At 39.5% G+C, this 24,842-nt stretch overlaps 1 protein-coding gene across 4 annotated transcripts in view; it reads left to right on the forward strand.

Annotated features, from left to right (window-relative positions):
• The window catches only part of stx1a (syntaxin 1A (brain)), a 69,643-nt gene extending 45,128 nt beyond the window's left edge, over positions 1-24,515 (forward strand). The window contains exons 4-11 of one of the 4 annotated variants that reach the window (XM_086036652.1): positions 5,661-5,735; positions 5,983-6,056; positions 6,621-6,729; positions 14,805-14,878; positions 15,316-15,450; positions 19,196-19,306; positions 19,472-19,582; positions 22,957-24,515. In XM_086036652.1, coding sequence (XP_085892778.1) covers positions 5,661-5,735; positions 5,983-6,056; positions 6,621-6,729; positions 14,805-14,878; positions 15,316-15,450; positions 19,196-19,306; positions 19,472-19,582; positions 22,957-23,034 — 767 coding nt within the window. In that variant the 3' untranslated portion in view covers positions 23,035-24,515. Of the gene's footprint in view, positions 1-5,660; positions 5,736-5,982; positions 6,057-6,620; positions 6,730-14,804; positions 14,879-15,315; positions 16,888-19,195; positions 19,307-19,471; positions 19,583-20,849 lie in introns of those variants that run through there. The other 3 variants (XR_015087572.1, XM_086036655.1, XM_086036654.1) reach the window with 3 other exon arrangements.
• The last annotated feature ends 327 nt before the right edge of the window (positions 24,516-24,842 follow it).

A 24,842-nucleotide genomic window follows, 5' to 3' on the forward strand; every position in this document is an offset into this window, starting at 1 on the left:
AATGCATGTACGTATGGTTATATTATGTGTCTGCACCACTGTTTGTGCTTTATTGAACTGGTCAACAGCATGTTTTATTCAGAGATTACTTTTTGTGTCTCATATTTTTGGCACTGATTCAAATAAACATCTTTACTTGACTTACTAAACATATTTTGAGATACTTTACATTTTTTTGTATTTAAGTTTCCATTAGTGTTTCCGGCTATAAACTTTGATCAACTACCATTCGCAACCCACCCTCACCGCACACCGCCACACCATTCAGCACACACACCCCTCCCCCAACCGCCCCCCACGTGACTCACCGTGGCATGGAAGCCTCGCCGCGGCCGGACTAAATTCATCTCCTTTTAGGACCCAGAAGCTGTCATAAAGCCTTGGCCACGGCCAACGGGAAAGGGAAACTTCGCCGCGCCCATTGAAGCCTCACCGCGAAAATAGACGATGACGTAAACAGAAAAAATGGGCTTCCAACTAAGCCTAACTCTTGCCTTTTGCTGTGATCTCGGAGGGACGTCCTGTTCTTCCGAGGTTCACGGTGGTACCATGGCACTTCCACTTTTGGACCAGCGCTGCAACAGTACTTTTTTGGCACATTGAGTGAACCTGCAATGGCTGCATAGCTTTGTCCATCTCTACGCTCCTCTAGAACTTTCTTTCTGGGTCTTCTGACAGCTTCTTGCCTTTCATGACTGCTGTTTGGTGAAAAGCCTGGGATGACAATTTATAAGGAGTAATCAAGCCTAGACGAGTCGCGGGTGACTAAATGCTGGCTTGTGATACTGTGATGCAATCGTTTATGATCTGCCATCATTTTTGACTCAAACGCATAATGCATTTGATGCAATGTTGTCTTTCTTTTATCACCTACAAAATGGATGTCCGTCATAGGCGGACAGACAGACGGCTCCGTCACACAGACGGAATGCCCAGCTCTGTTAAATAGTGTTTCCACAATGTTTGGTGTGTCGTCCCTTGCGCTGATGTTATTGAATGACCGACACCCTCTCTATCAATTTATAACACAGCAGGAAACTTTTCCCCAGTTCACCTAATTTCATCTCCCGCGCTCACGCTGCGTGCCTCCTCCGACTTCCATCCTTCCCTTCCTCCCGCTTCTGCCACTTTGGAAACAATCTGATGCTGGTAAGAGGCCCGGCTGCGTGTGTCACCATAGCAACGCAGTATTAATGGTGGCAACAAGCGTGCCCTGAAGATTCCGTTCGAGGGTGTCTGGGAGAGGGTGGGAGAGAGGGACTGAGTGTGAAGCCACAGCTCAATTGATTCCTCAGTTTTGCCCTCCACTTCTGATTCATCAGCGTGTGCGCTCTTGCTCTCTTTCCGACGGCCAATTACGAGGCTCACTGGACAACTGATGGAGCAGGTTGTTTGCTAACCGCGAGGGGGAAATCTAATCTGACTCCTTAACACGCACACACAGAAACATGCCTGCTTTCCATTCGGGCTGTGATGATGGATCTGCTGACCTCATGAGGGGTTTCTATGGTTACACTCTTCCATAACTTTACACCCCCCGTGAGTTCAAAGTCGAAAAGCATCTCAGACAGAAGAACAATAATCCAAATGAATAAAAAGACCGACCAGATGTACAGAGTGACCACTATTTTTATCCTTTAGTCGTTCAGTGTTGTTTTGGAAAGAATATGTGTTTATTCATTGTATTGTATCACTTCTTCCTCATACTGTTCTTTTTTTGTATCCTTTTTTAATTCTATTTTAGGCTTCATACTGTGCTGGTCCCCAAAGCCCGACTCCCTTAATTGCCACGTATCATTGGGTCTTTGTTAAGGTGCTATACAATCAATCAATCAATCAATATTTATTTCATAAAATAACATAAAAGTGACAAGCAAAGAAAAAGTGAAACAACTACAATCCGTACAAGCATTGTCTCCAGTGCCTCCAGAGCACAGAGGTATACCTAACCCAACTCCGCTCAGGTCTTACAAGAACACTTATTATTTCATTTTGTGAGACTGTAAGTCTCATTAAAAATGTATATACAAACTTTCTTATGACAGCATTCAATGTTGTTACATTGTTCCGCACAAACAGCAGACTAGCACTTGTCCAATGAGGAACCTTCAAAAGCAGCCTCAGAGCATCGTTGTATGCAACCCGCAGCTTCCTAAATTTAGATTTCGTGTAACGACGCCACAGTATAGAGTGGCATGCAGTAGGCTTTGAATAACACTATTTTCACCTTATCGGTACACATTCCAAATGCTCGTACTATCAAATTAGCTTGTGCAAACAGTTTGCAGTACTGCCTTTGAATGTCATCATCGTCGGAGAGATCCCTCCAGTTGATGTGACCAAGGTACTTCGCTTTTTCCACCACCGAAAGTTCCCCTCCGGACAGGTGAAAAAAAGGTACCATTGACTTACGCTGCTCGCTAGGCCTTACAACCATCACTACACGCTTTTTAGTATTAAACTTGACATCAAATTGCTCACCGTATTCAGAACAAATCTTGAGCAGCTGCCGAAGGCCAGCAGAGTAGGGCGACATGATGACCGGATCATCTGCAGAAAAGTATGTGATTTAACAACCTATCCCCCACCTTGCAGCCTTGGCTGGCAACCAGTTCAGGGTGTCCCCCGCCTACTGCCGCAAGACAGCTGGGATAGGCTCCAGCACGCCCGCGACCCTTGTGAGGAGAAGCGGTATAGAAAATGGATGGGTGGATGGATGAACTTACTTTTGACCTTCCCGTGACCTGCAGATCAGACCAATGCAACTTCCTATGGACCAGGTGACAAGGAGAACATGACATTTTTTTCGGGGGATGTAATATGTTATGGTAAAAGTGCTGAGTAGATTGGGGATAAGGAGTAATACAAATGTGTACCAAAAAAAAAATATATATATATATATATATATATATATTTTTTTTAAGGGATTTAAATTACAACATTTCATGGTCAATTCAAATTTTAGGATGTGTGGAAAAGCAACAAATGCTATTCTTTTATAGTGTTCAAGGTATTTGAAATTCTGTATCTATTAAATCTCCAATCAGATCAAAGTGAAGGATGCTTTGCTACATAAAAATATGTATTTTACATTTCATTTCTTCATTCATTGATACATTTTATTTTATCGGGGTGCAAATGGCACTGATTTGGTTGAATGGCCCTCATCTTACTGCTTTGTTGTTGCTCATTATTTTGAACAGCCTCAGCGACACCGAGTTCCCGTCTGCATATTTAAACAACCCACGCGGTCCCCGTCCATCCCTTGTCAGCCAATCGGCGTCGAGAACGGAATTTTCATGTCACACGCAGGCGCCGCCCGAGCAGACACGCCGCCAAACAAAGAAAAAATATCAAACAAAAACAGCTGACACACACACGCACAACGGGGTCGTTCGGTGAAATGAAAAGAATATGGGGCACATGTCATTGTATCTGTGGGACCAGCTCACTGATTGAAGTGTCCTTTTGTGACTTTTGAAAATTCCTATACAATCCCAGTACCTTCTTTGTTTTATTTTCCTAGTTTTATTTTATTCTTTGTTGTATTTTTTAGCTTTCTTTTCTTATTTCTGTTTTTTTTTCTTATACATTTTTTTATCATCACACATGTTTCCCCATTATTGTCAAGCGTAATAAGGTCTTTTGAAAGATGCTATACAAGACCAATATGCTCTTTTTAGGTTTATGTAAGTGTTTTGGTTTATTTTTATTTTTTCCTGGGGGGGGGGGATTCCCCAATATTCTTTATTATATCTTTTGAATGTCATACTTTTTGTTGTTCCCCGTTATTGTCAAGTGTCCTGGGGACCTCTTGAATGTTGCCAGAGAATTCCATCCATATACGGAAGCACTTCTCCTCATGAGGCCCTAATAATTCGTTTTTACAATGTGGACCTGGGGAAAACCCGGCACACCACGTGCAAACTCAACACAGGAGCGTCCGAACCGACATTCAAAGCCCAAACCTCTCACCTGTCTGGAAGACATTCTAACCTCTGCTCCAGGTGTATTTTATAATATTCTTTACAAAGTTCTGTATTCCTTTTGGGCCTTATGTTCTACCTCTGCTTGTAAGCTTGTTAACATTCAGATAATTGGAAAGTGTAAATGACTGTGAGGGTTAGTCAGCAGTGTGTCAAATAGCCTATTTTCATCTTAAATAGTGCCACTTGAGTAACTTGTAAAGCTCGTTTTTAAAGTTTACCGGTCTCCTCTGACTCATTAACATATAGAGATGTGGCTCTTTTTTGCCATCAAGATGATAAATTACTTTCTTCAAAATGGCAATTAATGCTCCAGGGTAGTTTGTGTTTGTAAGTGTGTGTATGAGCCATTATTTTTTTCCCCTTTCTGTAAAATTACCTCTGTGAATAATTTTAGCACTTCTTATGATTAACTTTGAGTAATCTGACAGCTCTTTTCTAAAATATGGTCTGAGTCATATACCACTGTAGTGCAAGCAATCACCGTATTTACTGTGGAATGATTCATGCCTTTGTGGCATATTTTTGCCTTGTTGTGGCCACAGAATTGTCGACCTCACATTCTATGTGTGACTTGCCATTATTCCTCGGTCTTCAATTTAACTGGATGTCGCACTTTTAAAAGCGGAAGACCAGTGGAATTAGTTTTTGCTAGCCTAAATGTCCACAATTTAGAGGAGGCTTAAATGAGATGGAAAAGTCCTCTGGAGAAATAATAGCAGTCTATGTTATTCTGTTTATGTGCCATTAGAAGATTTTCGTAAGACAAAATTAATCATCACGTTGGAATACAAATTACCTCACACACGCGCACGCAACATGCACACACACACACACAGTTTTAATCTATCAAATGACAAACCCATTAGTGCTTTAAATGTGAAGCCAAGTGTTCATTTCAGTTGTGCAACCTGGAGAGTTTGTAAACATCATTATAAGTTTGTCACTTCTAAGTGCATCTCAATAAATTTAAATATTGTAGAAAAGTCGGTGTATTTCCATAGTTCAATTTAACTTGTGTATTTACACAGATTTATTAAACACAGGAAAATACTTTTCAGAAGGCCATTTTCTACCTTAGATATAACTGGTCTTGTCTTAGACGGTGAATTTTGGAGTTTTACTGTACGCTACAATCATCAAAAACTTTGACTTTTACTCAGTACCGTATCTGAAAGGATATGAGCGGTATTAACCATCCACTGTCTGATAGGAAATCTTTTCTTTTTTTTTTGCACACCAGCTTTGCAAACTGTCTCATCTGGAAACACTAAATTGACCCATTCTTCCAGGAGGACTTTCTGTAATTATCTTTTGTTATTTTTTTTACTGTCTTGATTTAGTCACCTGCGATCTTCTGCCGCTTGTTTTGGCTTTCACGGCTGAATGGACGACATTTGCAATTGGGAAATTATGAAACTCTGGATATAGCAGCCTTGTGGAAATTAACATGCTAAACCCGCTGACGATGATCGCCAAATGAGAAAATCAGTGCAGTGTTTCCAGTGTGTGTGCGCATTGCAGGGTTGAGAAAGAGACAGCAGGGGGAGGCCAAGCATATTGTTTGTCTTTATTAAATTGAAGCTGGAGGCTTGTTGTTACACTTGGATTGGTTTCATAAATGTGCAAGTGTTTCTATGGTGTGTCTGAGTCATGATTGTCCATTCTCCTCAGAAACAAAGGCCGAACTGGAGGATCTAATGGCAGACATCAAGAAACTAGCCAACAAAGTGCGCTCCAAATTAAAGAGTGAGTCCAATAAATGCTCAAATTATATCAATCAATCCGAATTTGGGGAAATACATTTGAAGCAAAATATGTGGCAAAAACTGTTTGAACTCTTTACAATCTATGAAATTATGTTATGATATAATACCATAATACTATATTAATACTATATTCATTCATACATACAGGTCTGTTATTAAATATGCATTTGTTTTTTTGGGGGGTCTGTTTTGTGCCTATTGCTCATGTGTGTCTTTTTGTGTTGCAGGCATTCTGCACTCTATCGAGCAGGAAGAAAGTCAGAACAGGTCGTCAGCCGATTTAAGGATACGCAAGACACAGGTAGATGATTACAATCAATGTACTGCTGATATTTTCTTATATTATTATAATATCATTGCTTGTGTTTTTTTCCTCTCTAATTTTTGTGTGTTCTCTTGGATATGTGAGAAAAGACTTACTGGCCTGACGCTAGCGTAAATCACTTGTTAGAGCTTCATAATTGAAGGGGAAACAAAAAGCGAGTATTCAGTTAAAAAAAGTAGAATTTAAAATAAAATTGAAAAATAAATGCTTACCTGCAATTTACAGTATATAATATATAGTTAAACATTACAATGAAGACAAGACATTTTGAATCAAATGAAAACATAATCATCACCATTACTATCATGAACATAATTGTCAAAATAATGTCAGTGATACTAAGACCTTTAATTCCAAGAGTGACTTGGCAATTCAAAAAAAAGACATTTTTACAAAATAATAGTTTTGTTTTCATTTTAATACAATATAATTTATAGTTAATGTTTTATTTATTAATTACTGATTTTACGTAATATGTGTTTATAATATGGAGCTATTTGAAATCAAGCATCAATAATAAGTCGCTCTGTGTCGTCCCAGCACTCCACATTGTCCCGCAAGTTTGTGGAGGTGATGTCCGAGTACAACACCACCCAGTCGGACTACCGGGAGCGCTGCAAGGGCCGCATTCAGAGGCAGCTGGAGATCAGTGAGTATAGAATGACAGTACAGTAATGTACAGTAAGCCACGCCACTGTCACTGGCGACGTTTACATGGACAAAGTTCTTTGATCCGATCAGAGTTCGTATTAAAATTATGATCGGATGCTCTGTTTTCATGGACACTAAAAATGTTCATCCTGTTGGAAATTTCAGCAGGTCACTCATTTGGGATGTAAGCTCAATTATTAGTTCACAAAAACAAAAACAGCTATTATTCAATGCATGTTCGTTTAATCTTTCAAGAAGGCATCCAATGTAAATAACGACTCACACAAGTTGATTGAATTTGCTCGTCTATTCCTTTCAATCCCTGAAATACAGAAATCAGACAAGGTCAGCTCTGGGCTTCTTTTCTTACCTCGCGAACACTTACACCTGTGGAAGGCGAAGTGAGAAAAGGGCGCTGTGGAAGATACAACCCTCACATGTATAGTGTTGTCCTGGCAGATAAGTCTAATCAAAAATGTTGGTAGACACTGATCTTCTCCATCCATGGTTTATCACTTCAAGGACCGGGTCGTCTGGCTGCAGACGTCCTTGGTCACTCCTAGCCCTGTCAGATATCCCTCAAAGCCACATTCCATTCCACGAGACAAAGTTGTATGCATGTACTCATGTGAATACCTGTTGATTTGTACGTGTAAGTATACGTGTGTGTGTGTGTGTATGTGTTACACAAGACACAAAGAGTTTTCTTTCTTCTCTTACTATTGATTGCTATATGACTGCTTATGTGTGAAGACATTTAGCTGACCATAAATGTGTAATGCAATTACTATCTGATCAACATATGGCTAACATATTGGCTAATATAAAGCCATCCATCTAAAGTCCTTAATTACCAGCCTGATATCGGACAAATCCGAACAGAACAAATTACTTTGACATGCGCAGATTTAGGGGCGTGGCACGGTGCTCGACCGGTTAGCACGTCCGCCTCACAGTTCAGAGGTTGTGGGTTCGATCCCGGCCCCGGCCTCCCTGTGTGGAGCTTGCATGTTCTCCCCGTGCCAGCGTGGGTTTTCTCCGGGTACTCCGGTTTCCTCCCACATTCCAAAAACATGCATGGTAAGTTGATTGGACTCTCTAAATTGCCCCTAGGTGTGATTGTGAGTGCGGATGTTTGTCTCTGTGTGCCCTGCGATTGGCTGGCAACCAATTCGGGGTGTCCCCCGCCTACTGCCCGAAGACAGCTGGGATAGGCTCCAGCACGCCCCGCGACCCTTGTGAGGAGAAGCGGTATAGATAATGGATGGATGGATGCGCAGATTTAGCAAATATACCGGAAATAGTAGTAGAAGCAGCATTGCCCCGTCCATTTCTATTTTGAATGTTAGCGTTCTGTCGCATAATTTCCCATTTGCGCTGTTATGTCGAGTTAACACTTCCTAATGGAGCTGCAAATGTACCAGTTCAGTCCATGTCTTTCGTTCGCTCTGCTGAACAAACAAACGATAAACAATGTAAGGCTTCTCTGCCCTTGAGGTGATCAAGAGCGCCACTTGTTTTTTTTATTTTTTATATTTATTTGTATTTCATCTTATTCTTTTTTGTTTGTTTTGGTTTTAGGTGTTATTTATTTATTCATTTATTCTTGTTGTAAAGCGTCTTTGAGTGTTATGAAAAGCGCTTTAAAAATAAAATGTATTGTTAGTATTATTATTATTATTGTTGCCCTGTGAAGAAGGCATGTTTTCCAACCCACACAAACATGGTCGATGGAATGATTATACGGTGGAGTAAGGCGCACACTGCTCTGACTCTCTTTCCCCCCTCGAGCACCAGCGGAGCCATTTGATTTGATTTGTCAGCTTGTGAAGCCACGGGGGACCTTAACTGAGCTCACCTGTCGTAAGGGAAGGGATTAGACATGGAGACAGAATGGAAACGACAGGAGAGATGGAAATGTACAAACACTGAGGGAAGACTTGAGCATTTAAACGAGAATCTTAAACCTACTGTAGTACTTTCTTCAGAATGAAACGGTAGTATGGTAAACGGGTCATCGTTCATGTCATTGCTATAATTAGATTTTTAAGCATTTTTTTGTGGGTTTTTTACAATATACTGTGCAGGTGACACAAATTCAGCTTTGCACTCCTTCAGCGTAGTATCACGTTGTGCCGCAACATACCGGGGGATGCAATAAGATGCAGCATGATTAAGAGCAAGAAGAGGCAGAGAAGGTCCCCAACCACTGTAAACCTTAGAGCCGTTGTTCCCGCAGAGCAGAGCTGGTCTGCGTGAAGTACACTTAGCTTGATGCTAACAAACAATGTAAAACACCGTAGGCGGCGAGCAAATAGCATCTGTATTACGGCGTTATAAGCCTTAAGCAACAAATATTTGAACACAAACGGTGCATCAACACGTAGACAGATAACATAACTATACTGTTGAGAAAGTTCATTTTATATGTGAACTACTTCAATGTTCATTTCACAAATTTTCAAATTAACTACCGGTAGTTCACCTTTTCAAAAACTAAACTTTTTTTTGCACAGGTTGCTGCGAGCTATTAGCCTGAAAATACCGGCATTTCCCCACTGTTGCCACCCATTCGTTCCACGTTAGCAGCTAGCTGCAACTTTAACCCTCTGTCCCTCTGAAATGAAATATTAAACAAAACACGGCTCTTGTCCAGAAATGCAGTCTGAGGTATGAAGCGAGCTGAGGTAGGAAATAAGATATAAAATACATTGTAAGCAATTGGCACAAGTTACACTTTTCAAATTATTTTTATCTATTGCTTTATTTTATCCATTCATTGCAGGTTCAAAGATTTTTTTTTGTACCATTAATAATGCTATTTTGGTCTAACTCTTTTTTAAAATTGGGTATAATTCTCCTCTTGGCCACTAGATGGCGGCACACTATTCAGTTTGAGAAGATGTAAATTTGAAAGAAGGATAGGCTCCAGTACACCTGCGACCCTCATGAGGATAAGCGGTTTGGATGGATGGATGGATGGATGGAAAAATGAAAACAGGAAGTATTCCAGCACAGCCTAGGTTTGGTTGAAAATTATTCAATGTGATCCTCTGCAATCCTGCTTATTACGCCAACAGAAAATGACTTGTAGTTTCATTTCATAATTTACATCTTTGGGCATGATTGTTGATGTGTATTATCAGATGATAAGTTTGTTACTTTGGGGAAAAAAAATGGATTTTATTAACCGCAAACACAAGGACATTTTTATACATTTCGTACAATATTTTTGTGTTATCCATTGCTCTCTCTCTCTCAATGTATTATACATGTTTAAATGTGTTTGCATTATTTTGAAAGTGATTTGAAAAATCTTGAAAAAAATAGTTGTCGAAAATGCAATAAAAACATGCCCTAGAGTTATTGAAATAGGGCCATTCAGTGTGCACCATGCCTTTCGCCCAAAGTCAGCTGGGGTTTGCTCTAGCTAACCTGTGACCCTAATAAGGACAAGCATATACAATATTTTGCTCTTTTCAATAGACTAATGCTTGAATTCTCATTCTTGTGCATCTTAAAATGTGCTCATGTGCCACGGCCGTGAAAAAGTCGACTCGCCGTTAATGGGAGCAATATAAGATGAATTTTTAAATAATACATGATCAATGATATAGAGCGGATAGAGCCAGTCCTGCGAGGCTCGGCATTTGGCGGCAGAGGGTTTGGGTCGCCATGGTAACAATTAACAGCCTCCCTCAGAGCCTTTGCGGGGCTTGAAGAGTAATGTGGAGTGGACATAGGCTGGTGGAAGTGTATGCGCGCGTTTGTGTGTAAGGAGCAATTTTATTTTTGGTTAACCCTTCTGAGTGATGTGACAAAGATTAAGATTAAAGGTGAAGAAATGAGGTGAAGGTTATGGATAAGAGCTGAGCGATCATATAATATACAGCATGTGTGTGTGTGTGTGTGTGAGTGTGAGTGCGCGTGCGTGCGTGCGTCATTGTTGCTACTGGCCGTGACTCACTTGCTCCGTCCTTCAACTCAAGCTGTGACCCTCCTGATGTGGGAAATGGTAATGACATGCAAGATTTATTGGTGCCTCAAAGAATTTTTATTAAGGATGGATATACATGGTTGAAAAAAAATGGGGAGAAAACAATAAGAAGTTAAATACAGATATAGAAATGAATAAAGTAATAAAAACGGGGGGGATCCCCAATCATATATTTCTAAATCAACTCATTCATTTCCAGACATTTTTAGAGCCTCTTTTGCGCTAACGTTTTAAAAGATTTGAAAAAATATATAAATAAGTTCCTGGGATGGAATATCTGGACTATGAAAAGACAAATAAATGTGTCAATGGCACTGATTGAGTTAAATAAAAATGAAAAGTATAAAATGCCAAATTTATAATAATTCAGTCACAATCGAAAATGATGAGTAATGATAAGCTATTGAGAAAATGAATAGATGGGTAAAGAATAAAGCCATGAAACGTGTTAAAAAAACAAAGCAAGAAATCAAAGAAATTAATGAGGAAAAATGCCCCATCATATATTTATAAATAGGGTAAAATGTCAATATTGATAATAGTTAAACTACGGTAAAAAGAAATAATTAATAGTCATAAAAAACAGACAAAGACAAACACTGATCTGCATCAAAGAATGACAAATATTTTCAAGATCAGTTTCTGGCGCTGAAGACAGCGGCACCATTTTTGCCCCATATGCTCCAGTTTTTCTGTTACATGCTATGCAGGGATGGGAAATCGGGGTCCAGAAAGTCAAAAACCTGCCACAGTTTGGATTTACAGTACTCACAGGTGCTTCTACTCAGAGCTGGGCATTTTACTAAGAATTGAGCGTTCGTTATTCGTCATCCGTCTGCAGCATGGGTACCCTTCCGTCATCTGTCATTCGCCTTTTTTGTCAGGGGGGTGAATAGTAACCGCCTATAGGCCGTTCACCCTATGATTTTAAACGGGCTTCCGTCAGCAATTCCAACTGCAAACTTCAATAGCACCCAGAGATGGTCACTTTACCCTATTTTGCCGGTCCGTCGCCCTCCGCAACCTAGGCACCCTTCCGGCGCATTGTGATCTTTCACATTCGGTCTGAAGTAGTGTATTGGCGGATTACACACACAAGACAGGATGGGCTTGTTTCTGCCAGTCGTCAGTGAGATGGGCATCCAGTGGTGTAATCAATGGTATTACAATGTGTTGAACCACAAGAGGGCAGACTATGCCTGTGAGTACAATGCTGATTAATGCGTTATTTTGAGTATATTATTATCAATAATATATATTTTTAAGTTATCCGTTAATAGCTTGTTACATGTCTTTATGGTTTGGGGTGACATTTCCTCGACAGTACTCCCTACTTTGACTTTTTTTGGCCTCTTTGAGAATTTGCTGACTGGCCGTGACTTGCTTTCTCACAATAGCGCCCAGGAGAAGACCTGAATGTAGCTGAGCTAAGAGCTATCCGGACTTGGAAAGGAGGACACGTCTGCGGAGGGCCATTAAGGCGTATGAGGTGCAACTACTTCAACTGCACGCTTTGTACCGTGCAAAGTCAGTTGGACCAGCTGATGATGCATTTGAAGACTCCCATGTGCTTACAAACACTGCGATTGTAAAATGTTTCCCAAGCTTGACCATTAGAGGACAAACAATAATGAAAGGAATACAATGAACAAAATAAAAGTCAATGAATGAAATAAAACTAGTGAGCAATTGATGCATAATTCACTTCAAAATAAGCAGCAGTTTTGGCAGATAGTGAACAATTCTTTAAAAACAGAAGCTTCAAGTTGTTTCTTGCCACTGCCAGTTGGAATTTACTGTCAAACTAAACTACACAAGGAGAAATACATGTTGTGTATTTTAAACAACTGCACTAATTTGCCTTAGGAACTGGATGGCTAACAAAAAGCATCAGTGTTGCAGTAGTCAACCCTTTAAGCCGGTGATTCCCAACCAGTGTGGGACATTAGTGTACCGGGAGACCTCTTAAAGTGTGCTGTGGGAAATTAACAAATTTCTCACAATTGGCTTAAAAAAAAGTATTTATTCATTACAAATACCGTATCTTTGATCGTTTATCGTTCAAGACGAACAGAACAAATAAATGATCTTCATATTAGACAGCAGAAACTATATAATTGACGTGTATCCACTTTTTGTGACATTTTTCTTTGGTGGTGTGCCATGAGATTTTTCAAAGTTACGATATGTCCCTTGGCTCAGTAAAGTTTGGGAATTACTGCTTTGAGAAACAGATATGTGAACAGAATGGTGTATCAACACATGGAGACATGACAATACTCACAGGCATATATTCTTTTTTACTCTGCAAAAAAGCGGCTTCCTAAACGTTTACAGAGCAGTTGTGACTGGCGCCTCAATGTATTTCCAAATGTCTGTATTATACTGCCCTCTGATGGCCAAGACGTGCCAATCATGGTCACAAGTCACATTCAACTCGGAAGTCAAGGCACCATTGTCGTAAATAAACAGAAAATAAAAAACATACAATAAAACAGTATAAAACCAACACTAATAAGGTAAGATGAAATGATAAAAGTGAGTCCTTGGAAGAGAATAAAATGAGGATAATAATACAAATGATTAAAGATGAATTAATGATAAATAAGATGCATGTTGGCCACTGATTATGTCGTTTGTTACAAAACCATTTCAAAATCATTTTCACATTGGGAATGATCTTTTCCAAGGTAAAACTGCCGCCTTCCTAATAGATAGAACGGTAAAGGCAAGTTTAGCTTTTATGTAAATGTAAAAAGAAATAAACCACAACAGACGTAACATACCAGCTCCTAACCCTTTAACCATGATAAATGTGAAGTTTTGTCATTGACACACCTCACAAATATTACTGTTTTTTTTTTTAATTGTCTTTCAACTGTAAAAAATGTGCATATGTTTTTAAATAATAAAATGCTAAAGTATTAATTTGAATGCCAAAGGTGTAATGTGAAGTTGAGAGGTTCAATGTCATTGATTTCTTTTCCGACACAATACTGAATAGAATTCAAGCCAGTATCAGCAATTCGGATCCGATCCGATACTCTGTGCAAATACACGTCTGCTAAATCTAGAATAAAGTACTACACTGGTCCTTTGAGATACAAGTGGCCCGACTTACAAATCGAGATACGATCGGTCAGCCCAATTCTTTTGCTTTGACTTGCAAGCACAGACTTTAAGATAGAGAACCAGCACTGTATGGTGGGAGTGAACTCAACTCAACAAGCTTTACAGTAGGCAGCATTTTGGCAAATAGTGAACAGTTCATCGAAAAAGAGGCTTGAAGCTGTTTAATGCCACTCCGAGTTGGAGTTCACTGTCAAACTAAACATCAAACGAGCAGAATTTCACATTGTCTATTTAAAACAGGCAAACTTTGGCTTACTGGTAATTTGCATCTATGTTGCGGTATTTTAACCCTTTTGGCAATGGATTTAGCACAAATGGTTCAACAACGGCATGGAGAGAGGCATTATAACAGGACTCACACTCACACTTTCAGATACTGTTTGACCTTTGCATAGAACGACTAACATTAGTACCATACTGATGAGCTCAGAGAGTAGTTGAGACGTTATGAATCCTACTGCCACTCCCGCTGCAATATGATTGGTGAAATTGGTCAAATTGTAAGGCTTTAGGCGTGATGGACTTATGAGGTTCCATCTATCACACTATCACAATCACACAACATTCTGGAAGTAGTTAGACCAGACGCTGACACAGACGCGCCGCAATCAAGCAGCAAGTTGAACTAAAATACGTAAAGTTGCTCTGTTGCGCAACTCCTGCGGATGATGTCTGCCCTGAATTCTGACACCAATTATTTTTTAAATCACATCCTTCAACATCCAGGGGAGGAATGCCTATTAAAAAGTGATCCAGTCAGATGGCTAGAGAAAAAGTAGAGAGGCTCACACATTTTCTTTTAATTAATTTGACTCACGTGGTGAAATGGCCATTAATCAGACCGAGAGGAGAATTCCAAATGGAGTTTGAGGAGGGCTTTGATTGAAATAACTAACTACTTGCTAGGTTTGTTCTTAATTGTTTCTTCCACTTGTGCTCCCTAGCTGGAAGAAATACGACAAACGATGAGCTGGAAAGCATGCTGGAAAGTGACAATCCTGCTATCTTCACGTCGGGGGTAAGTCTTGCAAACCAATCCCAAAATGAATGGCAGTCAAGAGAGGGCCGACCTCAGCCAAGGCCAAATGGTTCACCCTCGTCATGTTTATGGCTAAATTTGGTCATTAAAATTCACTCATTTTATTGAAAATAATAACAACATTTTTGGAAAGCCCAAACAATTCATGGAAATTACTGAAAATGTGTGGGGGGAAGGAAAAAAAACCCAAAAATGTAAGTTAAGGAAAATGTAGAAAAAATGCACTCCAAAAATCTTTGAAATGAAATCAAATGTGGGGGAAAATGCCCCTAAAATCCCATTCACACTCAACTGGAAGATCAGTCCACGATATTTGCTTGAAGTATTGTCTGCTTAATTATGAATCCAACCTACTCCAATTCAAAATGGACCTCCTAATAAACAAAAGGTCTCTTCTTTTCTCTTCTTTGGTAAAGATCATCATGGACAACATCACCCAGCAGGCCATGCACGAGATCGAGACACGGCACAATGAGATCATTAAGCTGGAAAACAGCATCCGAGAGCTTCACGACATGTTCATGGACATGGCCATGTTGGTGGAGAGCCAGGTGCAAACGCATATGCTCTATCCGGCGTACGTGTGTGGCAGGCGGACAAATCCGTGCAGGATGCAAAAGTGCTCGAGGTTTCACAAGTGGTCAATTGTTTAAGCTGCGGGGCGTGCCAGCACATATCGAACTAGCCTGGAGCACTTCAAATCAACTTTACTTGGTACAAACAGAAGTCATTTAACACCCTAAATGTGGAGTATGTTGGTTAAAATCCCGTGAATAACATGCACCCATGTATTACACCCCCCTCAAAATCACTCTTAAAAAGCAGGCTTTTTTTTCTTTTTCTGTACTTGTGTATAATACGGCCCCCCAATTTGCTGTTATCCTTTATTATCAAAGTGAATAAAATGAATGACAACGATTAATAAAGTAAAGCCAATAATGTATAAAAGCGGTTATCAAAGTGAATGAAATGAATTAATAAAGATTAGTTATATACCAATAAAGTATAAAAGCTTTTAAATCCAAGTTAAAAAGTATGTATGCTCTTTACCCATACCTTTGATTAAGGTCTTTCAAAGCATATTTAAAATCATGTTCTCCAAAATCTTCTTCTTGCACTATATGCTTTAAATAATTTTAGTAAGCTACTTTTGGTGTGTTATCTTTGCTTTAAAATGTATTTAACTCTTTTGCTTGTAATTGCGTTTAATTGTTGTACTTCTAAATTTGTAAAGTGTGGAGGGAGGTACCGCGCCCTCATGCTCCAAAACCTATTCGTCGAGGGGCCGTCATGCGCTGAAACGTAATCGTCGACGGATCTGGGGGACGGACGTTGGTCCTGATGACCCGGACATGCCCAGAAATAAACATGCCGTTTGGAAATATTCACACATTGTACTAAAATTCCTTGACCGCAATAACGCCGGAGAACATATTTAATTATGGAAATGTAATATTACATGAATTTGTAACATTAGACATTAATATCTTACCCCTTTTTTTTTTCTTTTTTTTTTTACAACCTGTAAGTACTGATAAACATCTGTAAAATTGGGAAAAATTCTCATAATTTTTATGGCCCTATATACAATACTGGGGACAAATGTGGGGTTTTTTTTTGTTTGTCTGTTTGTTTGTTTGTTTTTCCCTAAATTTGCATATTAATCACAAGATTTTACGGTAGATGATCCAGTGCTGCTATGGCAATGACAGAGCCACTACTTGTCTCCCTCTCAAACTGACGTTTCAGTTATGGGTAGCTTTCAAGTTATTGTGCTGAACACATTGTCAGTGGAACATGAATGCTTTAATTGTAAATCGTTGAATGAACTAACCTTTCTGCCAAGAAATGCTTCACGATTGATTGTTATTTTCTCCCTCCTTTTACTGTTAACATTTCTTGTTTCTATTCCTCATTTTTTCCACACTTTGTCTCCACATCAATGGCACTAAGCGCTAGAGAACACTGCAGCCAGCTAACGCACGAAGGTAATTGACTCCTTTTTCTTCTGTACACTTAGGGGGAATCATTGTTGCATTCCATGCAATCACTTCTTCAATCAGCCTGTTGCTTAGCACACTTTAATAGTGACTTAGATCCAGATATAAATGCAACATTTTCCCGGTGTATTATGAATGTGGGACCAGATAAACCCTCATTGTCAGATTGTTATGTGGTGACACATTTGATACACAAAATACAGGGCAAAATACAGGGCAACCTCTCAGGTCAGAAACAACTCGGTCCTATGATGCCTGACGTACTTGTTCAGATTTGGAATCTTTTTTTTTCGCTCCATAGGAGGAAAAAAATCAGTTCCACAGTCAAACTGCAGCCATTTAACATTTGTGTGACAGAGTATAGAGTGGAAAATATAGATACTTAGATACTGTTTCTTGTTTGTGAAAGTAGGTAGTAAGTAAAAACGTTTTTCGAAAAGTAAATACTTGAGTGAAAAAAAAAGTCCCTGTAAAGAATAAATAAATGCCTTGTACATTTAACACACCACAGAGAAGAATGTTGTTAACAATGCTGCCAAATTAAAAAAAAAAAAAAACATTCAAATGAGGCTTCAAATTTGTGAAAAATCAAGCTACTTTCTCCATGTCCTCTGAATCTGCTGAAACCATGCACCACTCAATTCTCAACTGTCAATCAAATACCACTTGGGAAAATGAATGCTACTTTGTCTACTATCGTTACGTTTACACATAACTACGTTTGAGCCGTTAAAAATATTTTGCTTAAAGCCTCCAGTGACTGGATTATATCCTACCGCTTCCTTGTGGGGGACAATGATGCGGCCGAGTCAGTGCGAAGGCCCTGTCAACAAGCTGGCTGTCACGATTGACTTTTTTTCCCCTATCCTCACTCCTCTGTATTCTGTCGGTGACCTGCACTCACGGTGCGACACGTGCGACTCATGACGTGCTCTAAAATAAATGAAAAAAAACATCCTAGCCTTTGCTATTACGCCTTTCTCTGTGACACATGTGCACACTGCGATTTTTTACAGAACTTTATTAAGCAAATATACACTTACAACACAAAATACATACAAAAATCCATAAAAAAGACAGTGATTCAAAAGATTACTATACAGAGAGTATTCTCAAAAAAGGTCTCATGGGCATTCAAGAGTCCAATTTGTGCTAGGGGTAATTCTTTTTTGTGTCCTTTTTTTCTTTCTTTTCGCAAGTAAACAAGTATTTGTTTAACTACGATATCACTGCTTATCATTTTTATACTCATAGTACTCGTGGTATTCCACATAAAAGCACATGCAATCTAAATGATTGTTTGAAAAAGCTCTTTTTCTTTGGGAGGTATGTCATCATCAATTAGTCCATACATAATAGTGACATAATTGATTTTGATTTTTAAACCAATATTTTCCATAGCTACCCACACATCCCGAGCTCTGTAACATTCAATCAATAAGTGTTCTTGCGTTTCTTTTTCCACACAATTAGTGAGAGGACATTTTGTTGTCTTCACATTGCAGCTCCATGAAACCATGGCTCTCGTAGGGAGCCTACCCGTGGCGATAAGCCACATTATATATTTCATCCTCTCTGTGATCATGGTTTTTCTTTTTACGAATGTTTGAGCCACTTCTAAGCTCTGTTTTACACTCAAATGTTTAAAATTGACAGTACCTCCATATTTTGCATCATTTATTCTTTTCAAAATCATTTTACTTGTTAAACTATTCCAATCAAGTTTTAGGTGTTCATATCTGGCAACAAAATCTCCAAAAGCATGTTTATAAACGGGGGCCCTTTCTGGCTCTCCCTCTTCTCCTTCTCCAGAGGGCCCGGGTCCCCAACCCAAACTGCCATGTCATGCCATGACAACGAGGTGGGCTAAAGTGGCCAAACCAGCCTAAATCTCTGTGCAAATTGGTCAAATTGGCCTTAAAAAATGGACTTAAAAAAAAAAAAAAATCCTCCTTGCTATTCTACCTTTGTCTATGTGATATGTGCACACTCACGACGAACAACGAGACCACCGGACTAGCCAAAGGACAAACTCCAGGTTGTAATTGCAAATGTGAACAAAGGCGCGCAAGTTCTTAGTGAGGAAGAGGCACCTCATACCGGTCTCCAAAGTGGAGCACTCGGCGGTCTTTTAGCCACACCCCACAAAAATGTGGAAAGCCCAAATAGTGACAAACTGTTTCACGCTACAGTATATCTCCACAATTCAGTACAACATAGTTCAGTAATTGTACTTGGTCAGTTCCCAGCATTGGCATTAACTGCCGTTGTTTATTTTATTTTATTTTTTGTGCAGGGCGAGCTGGTGAACAACATAGAGCGCATTGTGTGGGAGGCACAGGACTATGTGGAGGAAGCAAAAGACACCATCCCCAAGTGCAAGAAGTTTAAAAAGACCAGCAGGCGGGTGAGAGGCACTCACAAAATCCGGAAACTAACTCTCTCTCTCCCCGCCCCGGCCCCTCTCTCTTTTCCTCCTCCTCCCTCTTCTTTCCTTATCATCTTCCTTGGTTCCTTCCCTTTTCTGTAAACATCCTCTCCCCTCTTTCCTGCCCCTCCGGCCCTCTCCCAGGGAGAGATGATAGATCGCATAGAGTACAATGTGGAGCACTCGGTAGACTATGTGGAGAGGGCCGTTTCAGACACTAAGAAGGCAGTTAAATACCAGAGTAAAGCTCGGAGGGTGAGTGACAAGCGCCCAGCGAACGTGACGGACGACGAGCATGTGGCCTTTGTGGTTGTTGTTGTGTAAGTGTTGTCTGCATGCGCGTCATGCTGTAGTTGACGCTCTGCATGTGGAGCATGTGTGTATAGTCACCGTGATGCAAATGGAAAGCTCTATCTATGGCAGCTTCACACCCGGCGGACATGTCTTTCAGGACCGCTTGCACTAACACGAACCAGCCCGGGAAGAACATGCAAACTCAAAACAGGAAGGTCAAAGTCACGGTTATGAGACTGAGAAATCGTCTGACCTCTTATCCTCAACGGCGGCGGGCATGCTGGAGCCTATCCTAGCTGTTTCCAGGGAGTAGGCGGAGTACACCCCGAACTGGTTGCCAGCCAATCACATAAGACTCAGCACAGTATCATATCTATCTCCAAGTTAAATAAAAACAAATACCTGTAAAGCATTTGTTAATAATAATAGGTACGATAGTATCGTACTATTATTATTATTAGTAGTAGTATCGTACTATTATTACTAATCAATTTCACTGAAGAATAAGAAGAAGTAGAAGAAGATGAAGGATTGTACCTTTGGCCTTTCGGGTTAAAGAAAGAAGTCAAACCAAAAATGTTCTTTGCAGGAATATGTTCTAGGCATCTTCGCTAGTCTAAACATGGCATTCTGATTAACATTGTGTTTATGGAATATTAGTTAAGCAGCAAAATACATCTCAGGGGGCGGCCATTTGCTGTCGACAAGAAAATGACATCACAGTTGCTCAGAAAACAGGTGAGTCGTGATTGATCCTTACCTGAGCCCTGAGCAACTGTGATGTCATTTTCAGTCGACAGAAGTGACAAAATGGCCGCCCCCGGAGATGGCTGAAAAGGGGTGTGATTTTACTCCACAAACGCAATATTAATCAGAATGCCATGTTCGGACTAATGAAGACACATAGAACATATTATTGCAAATCATTATTGGGAGGTTGACTCCCACTTTAAGGCCAAATATTTTCACCCTTGTAAAAATGACTTGAGTTAGTCATTGTCCCGTAAACGTGGTCAGTAGATAGAGTCATGAATAACAGTGATCTTGGAAAATAAAGCGGATATCCACCAAGGATTTGTTTTTATTAATTGTACAGATTTTAATTTGCAAGGTGGTCCAGCATTTCACCTTAGATTGAACCTTCCGTCACGCTATCCTGTGTTTGCTCTGAAACATTCCTGACATGGCGTGTCTTCTGTCTGCCTCGCCCCATTTCTCCCCCATGCAGAAGATGATCCTGATAGGAGGTTGTATTGCTGCTTGTTTGAGCATCCTCATAATTTGTCTGGCGGTTGGCCTCAGTTAGGACGCAAAGAAGACACTCCCAGAGCAATCCGGCCCCTTGGACGATCAGAACCAGCCCCATTTTATTGTTCGCAAGCTATAAATGGAAAAGTGCTGCTTGCAAAGAAAGTGATCCGATACTGTATATAATTAGCCTTCATTGTTGTAATGTTTAAAAGACAACGCAGATTTCCCACTTCTTGATTTTCACACCTGCAATACGCCTGTAACATGCGCGACTCCTGCAGAGCTTTTGCATGTTTTTCCCCGCCTACACAAATGCACAAAAACAAGCTTAAAGGGGAACATTATTTTTGAAAATGTACTTTTAATTGTTTGTACAGTATACGCAAAGTTGCGCCTTAAGAGTGCCAAGTGTGAAATTAAGCAACTAAGTAAACTTTTAGTTATCTGCCTATTTCTGAAAATGGATGTGGTTAAATTAGACATTGGTGGCTTGGCACTAGGGGTTGAACTGATTGTCAACTAAGCATGGAAGAGCATAGCGGCTATCCTCTCTAGCTTCGCTAGCTTCAGCTATTTTGAAAATATCCACGAGGCCATCGCTTCATCTTCTTCAGCATATTTCCATCATGTTGTAGACTACTATTCTTTGTTTTGTTTTATCTTACTTTGTCAACACAGTATTAATGTGCAATCTAGATGTGGAGTCCAATAATTTCCTGAAAACTGCACTTCAAAAAGTGGCTAGATTTGTTTCTCAATGCTTCATTTACACAAATCATGTCAGTCATTACAGGAGTTGGAAAGTTGCTCAATTTTGCAACCAAGTTGCTCAATTGGCAACACTCAGTAGGCTCGCTTCAATGCATGCTCTAGCCCAGCCCCCGGTCGTCATATTCGGCATTTGCATGAGACGGATCCGCCTCCCCAAAACAAAGTGTTCTCATCCAGAGATTGCATATGAAATGCGTTGTAATCTTTGATCACGTTCTTAAAATTTTGACTGAAGAATGTCACAGACCTATTCTGAAGACACTTGGGCGCTCATTTAAATGGTGCTACAAAAATGCTTAATGTCTCCTTGATGTGCGGTGCAACTTGCATGAGCAAACTCTCTAGTTTGGAAATTGTTCACGTAGAAATGAACAAAATGCTTTGCATGCATTTGTAAGCATAAACACTCCGGAAACATCATAAGTAAATAATGTGTGGAGTTTTTTGTCTTATTGTTCTTTTGACTCACGAAACGGGCAAAAGTATCGGGACACTGCTTAAGGTCAACATCTCCTGAGTTACCCGAGTATGCCTTTATGGTTTGAGAACTGAGTTAGGAAAGTACAAAAACACACACACACCACAGTCTATATCTGCCACAGGGACTAAATAAAACTGAGTTAACTGAATTCATTTTTTAAAATGCTTTGTAAAATTGAATCTCAAAGATATAATTAAATATCCTGTATAGTTGTAACATGATTCTGATAGGAAAAATAGCACTTTACAGTGTTGTCTTTTATAAACCATACAGTATAATGTAATGAAATGGAATGTAAAGAATTGAAGAGATTGTGCATTGTGATTTCATGCATTCATTTAGTGAGCCTTCTTTGTCTGATGTGCATGCCTGGCGACCAGGTGGCAACATAATCATACATGGAAGACTGTCGCAACTAAGCTACAGTGATATTCGTCCTTTGCACAGGTTTGCTCGGTCCTTGTAAGTTGAAATTCAAAGATAACTAACGCAACATCGATGCTAGTTTCGTTAGCTGCGGCATTTCCAATTATGTGTTAGCTGGACTTTAAGGGAAACTTATGTGGTCGTTCATTTGTTCATACACATGTAATTCACCGTGTCTGATGTTTAGTTTGACGGTAAACTTCAAATGGGAGTTGCTTCAAACAGCTGGTGGAATACATTGTTTCCATGTACAACATATGAAGTCATTCAGAGTCCCAATATTTTTGCTGCTGTGCAGTAGAATAGCATGTGTGTTTTGAACAAGTTTCTAACATGTTGTCTTCTGCTCCCTACTCGCTGCCCTGGACGACTGATGCTCTCTCGTCTTCTTTTCCTGGTTGAATAGAAGAAAATAATGATTATTATATGCTGTGTGATTCTGGGAATTATCATTGCATCCGCCGTGGGTGGCACGCTGGCCTAAACATCTGCTAACACACACACACACACAGGCACTCACAGCAAAAACAGACACACTTTCACTTTCCCATTTGCCATGAATGCAAATGTATTTCGCAATTTTCGGCACACGGCGTGTCATTTCCTTCCCCACCCATCTGACACGATGGCGACATGTGGCATGAGTTTTGTAAAAATGTGCGGTGCTGCAACAAATGTTTGTGCGTTGTCAACGATATGATGTTTTCCCCCTAAGTGAATTCTTGTGTGGAAGAAGTTGCTACAGGCATAATGTAACACTCTATACATTCCAAGGATGCCGATGTACTGAGTTGTCTGTTTTGTGTGTGAGCAACGTAACAGGCTACATGGTTGTTCTTTTTTTTTTCAAAGCCGACAGTTTTTACTGTTTTTAACTATCTGTCCACAAAGGAGTATAGAGTTTCGGATGTTGACGTTACGCAACTCACAATGCACTGTGCCAAATGTAAACGGTTTTTTGTTGCATTGGCGCAGACGTGGCATGATACCATCAACAAAAGCCTTGTACTGGTCAGATTGACTGATTTAGTCCCACAATGCCTCATAATAACCGACAAACGTTAATTTTATCACTGCTCTACGCTGTAAATCTTTTGCTCCTATCCTGCCAGCATGGCGGTGTCAATAAATGAGTCATGTGATCATTGGAACTCTAGAAGGGCCACGGCAAATAGAAGAATAAACAAAATTACGCAAAGAGAAGTTGCAATATGCTTATGAAATTGTATGTTTTCAACAGAAAAGTTACATATTTTCGAGATTATATATTTTTGAAAGATAAGTCATATCCTAGCTGTCAAACAAAAATACAATCCCCACATCTCCAAAATCAATGCTTTTCAGGAAAAAAAAAAAAAGATCTTGCTTGGGTTACCAAACATTGGACCTTTCAAGATGGTACTATTGCTATCATATACCGTTGAACATCAACATCAAAACAACCCCAAAATAATATCATGTTCAATTGCTGATTCAATATGCTTAAAAAAAGCAAATTTATTATGTCGTTGTTGATTAATATGGTACACTTTGCTGCCGAAAGCAGGTTGTAGTTGTTGCAGGGATGAGAAATGGAGATGATGTCATTCCTATTGTACTTAACTCATTCACTGCCATTGACGAATTTATTTGTCTTTTCACAGTCCAGCCATTCAATCCCATGAATTTTTTTTTTTTTTTTCAAACACTAGGTAAATGTCTGTCAGTGAATGAGTTAAATACTTAACTAGGTAACTAAGTATTTTCAAACTGTGAGAATGACAGTCAGCATTTTGGATCATGATGAAGAACAATTCACAGACAGACAGGTGGATGGATGGATGGATGGATGGATAGATGGATAGATAGATAGATAGATAGATAGATAGATAGATAGATAGATAGATAGATAGATAGATAGATAGATAGATAGATAGATAGATAGATAGATAGATAGATAGATAGATAGATAGTTAATAAATATGACCATGTAATATTTTTTTCATTTTATTTCAAACTAACGTTTCATCTCAAATGTGCATTTTTTCTCAAAAATATATTTAGAAACTCTCAAATGTGTTTTTGTGTAGAAAATCTTTGACAACTGCAGTCTTGTACAATTACGACATATCTAAAAGAAATACTACTTAATTCTCCTAAAATTATGACTGACCCTGAAAAGTACTACTTTTTAAGTATTTATCTTTTATCTATTCTTGTTTAATTAAGACATATTCTTGGAAAAATACAACTTCAATTTCATTTTTCTTCATTCATGAAAATATACAACTTTATTGTTGTGTAATTATTTTT

The sequence above is a fragment of the Filicampus tigris genome, chromosome 7 (genome assembly GCF_054856515.1).
Source record: "Filicampus tigris isolate MCC_2025a chromosome 7, RoL_Ftig_1.0, whole genome shotgun sequence".
Taxonomy (NCBI): Eukaryota; Metazoa; Chordata; class Actinopteri; order Syngnathiformes; family Syngnathidae; genus Filicampus; species Filicampus tigris.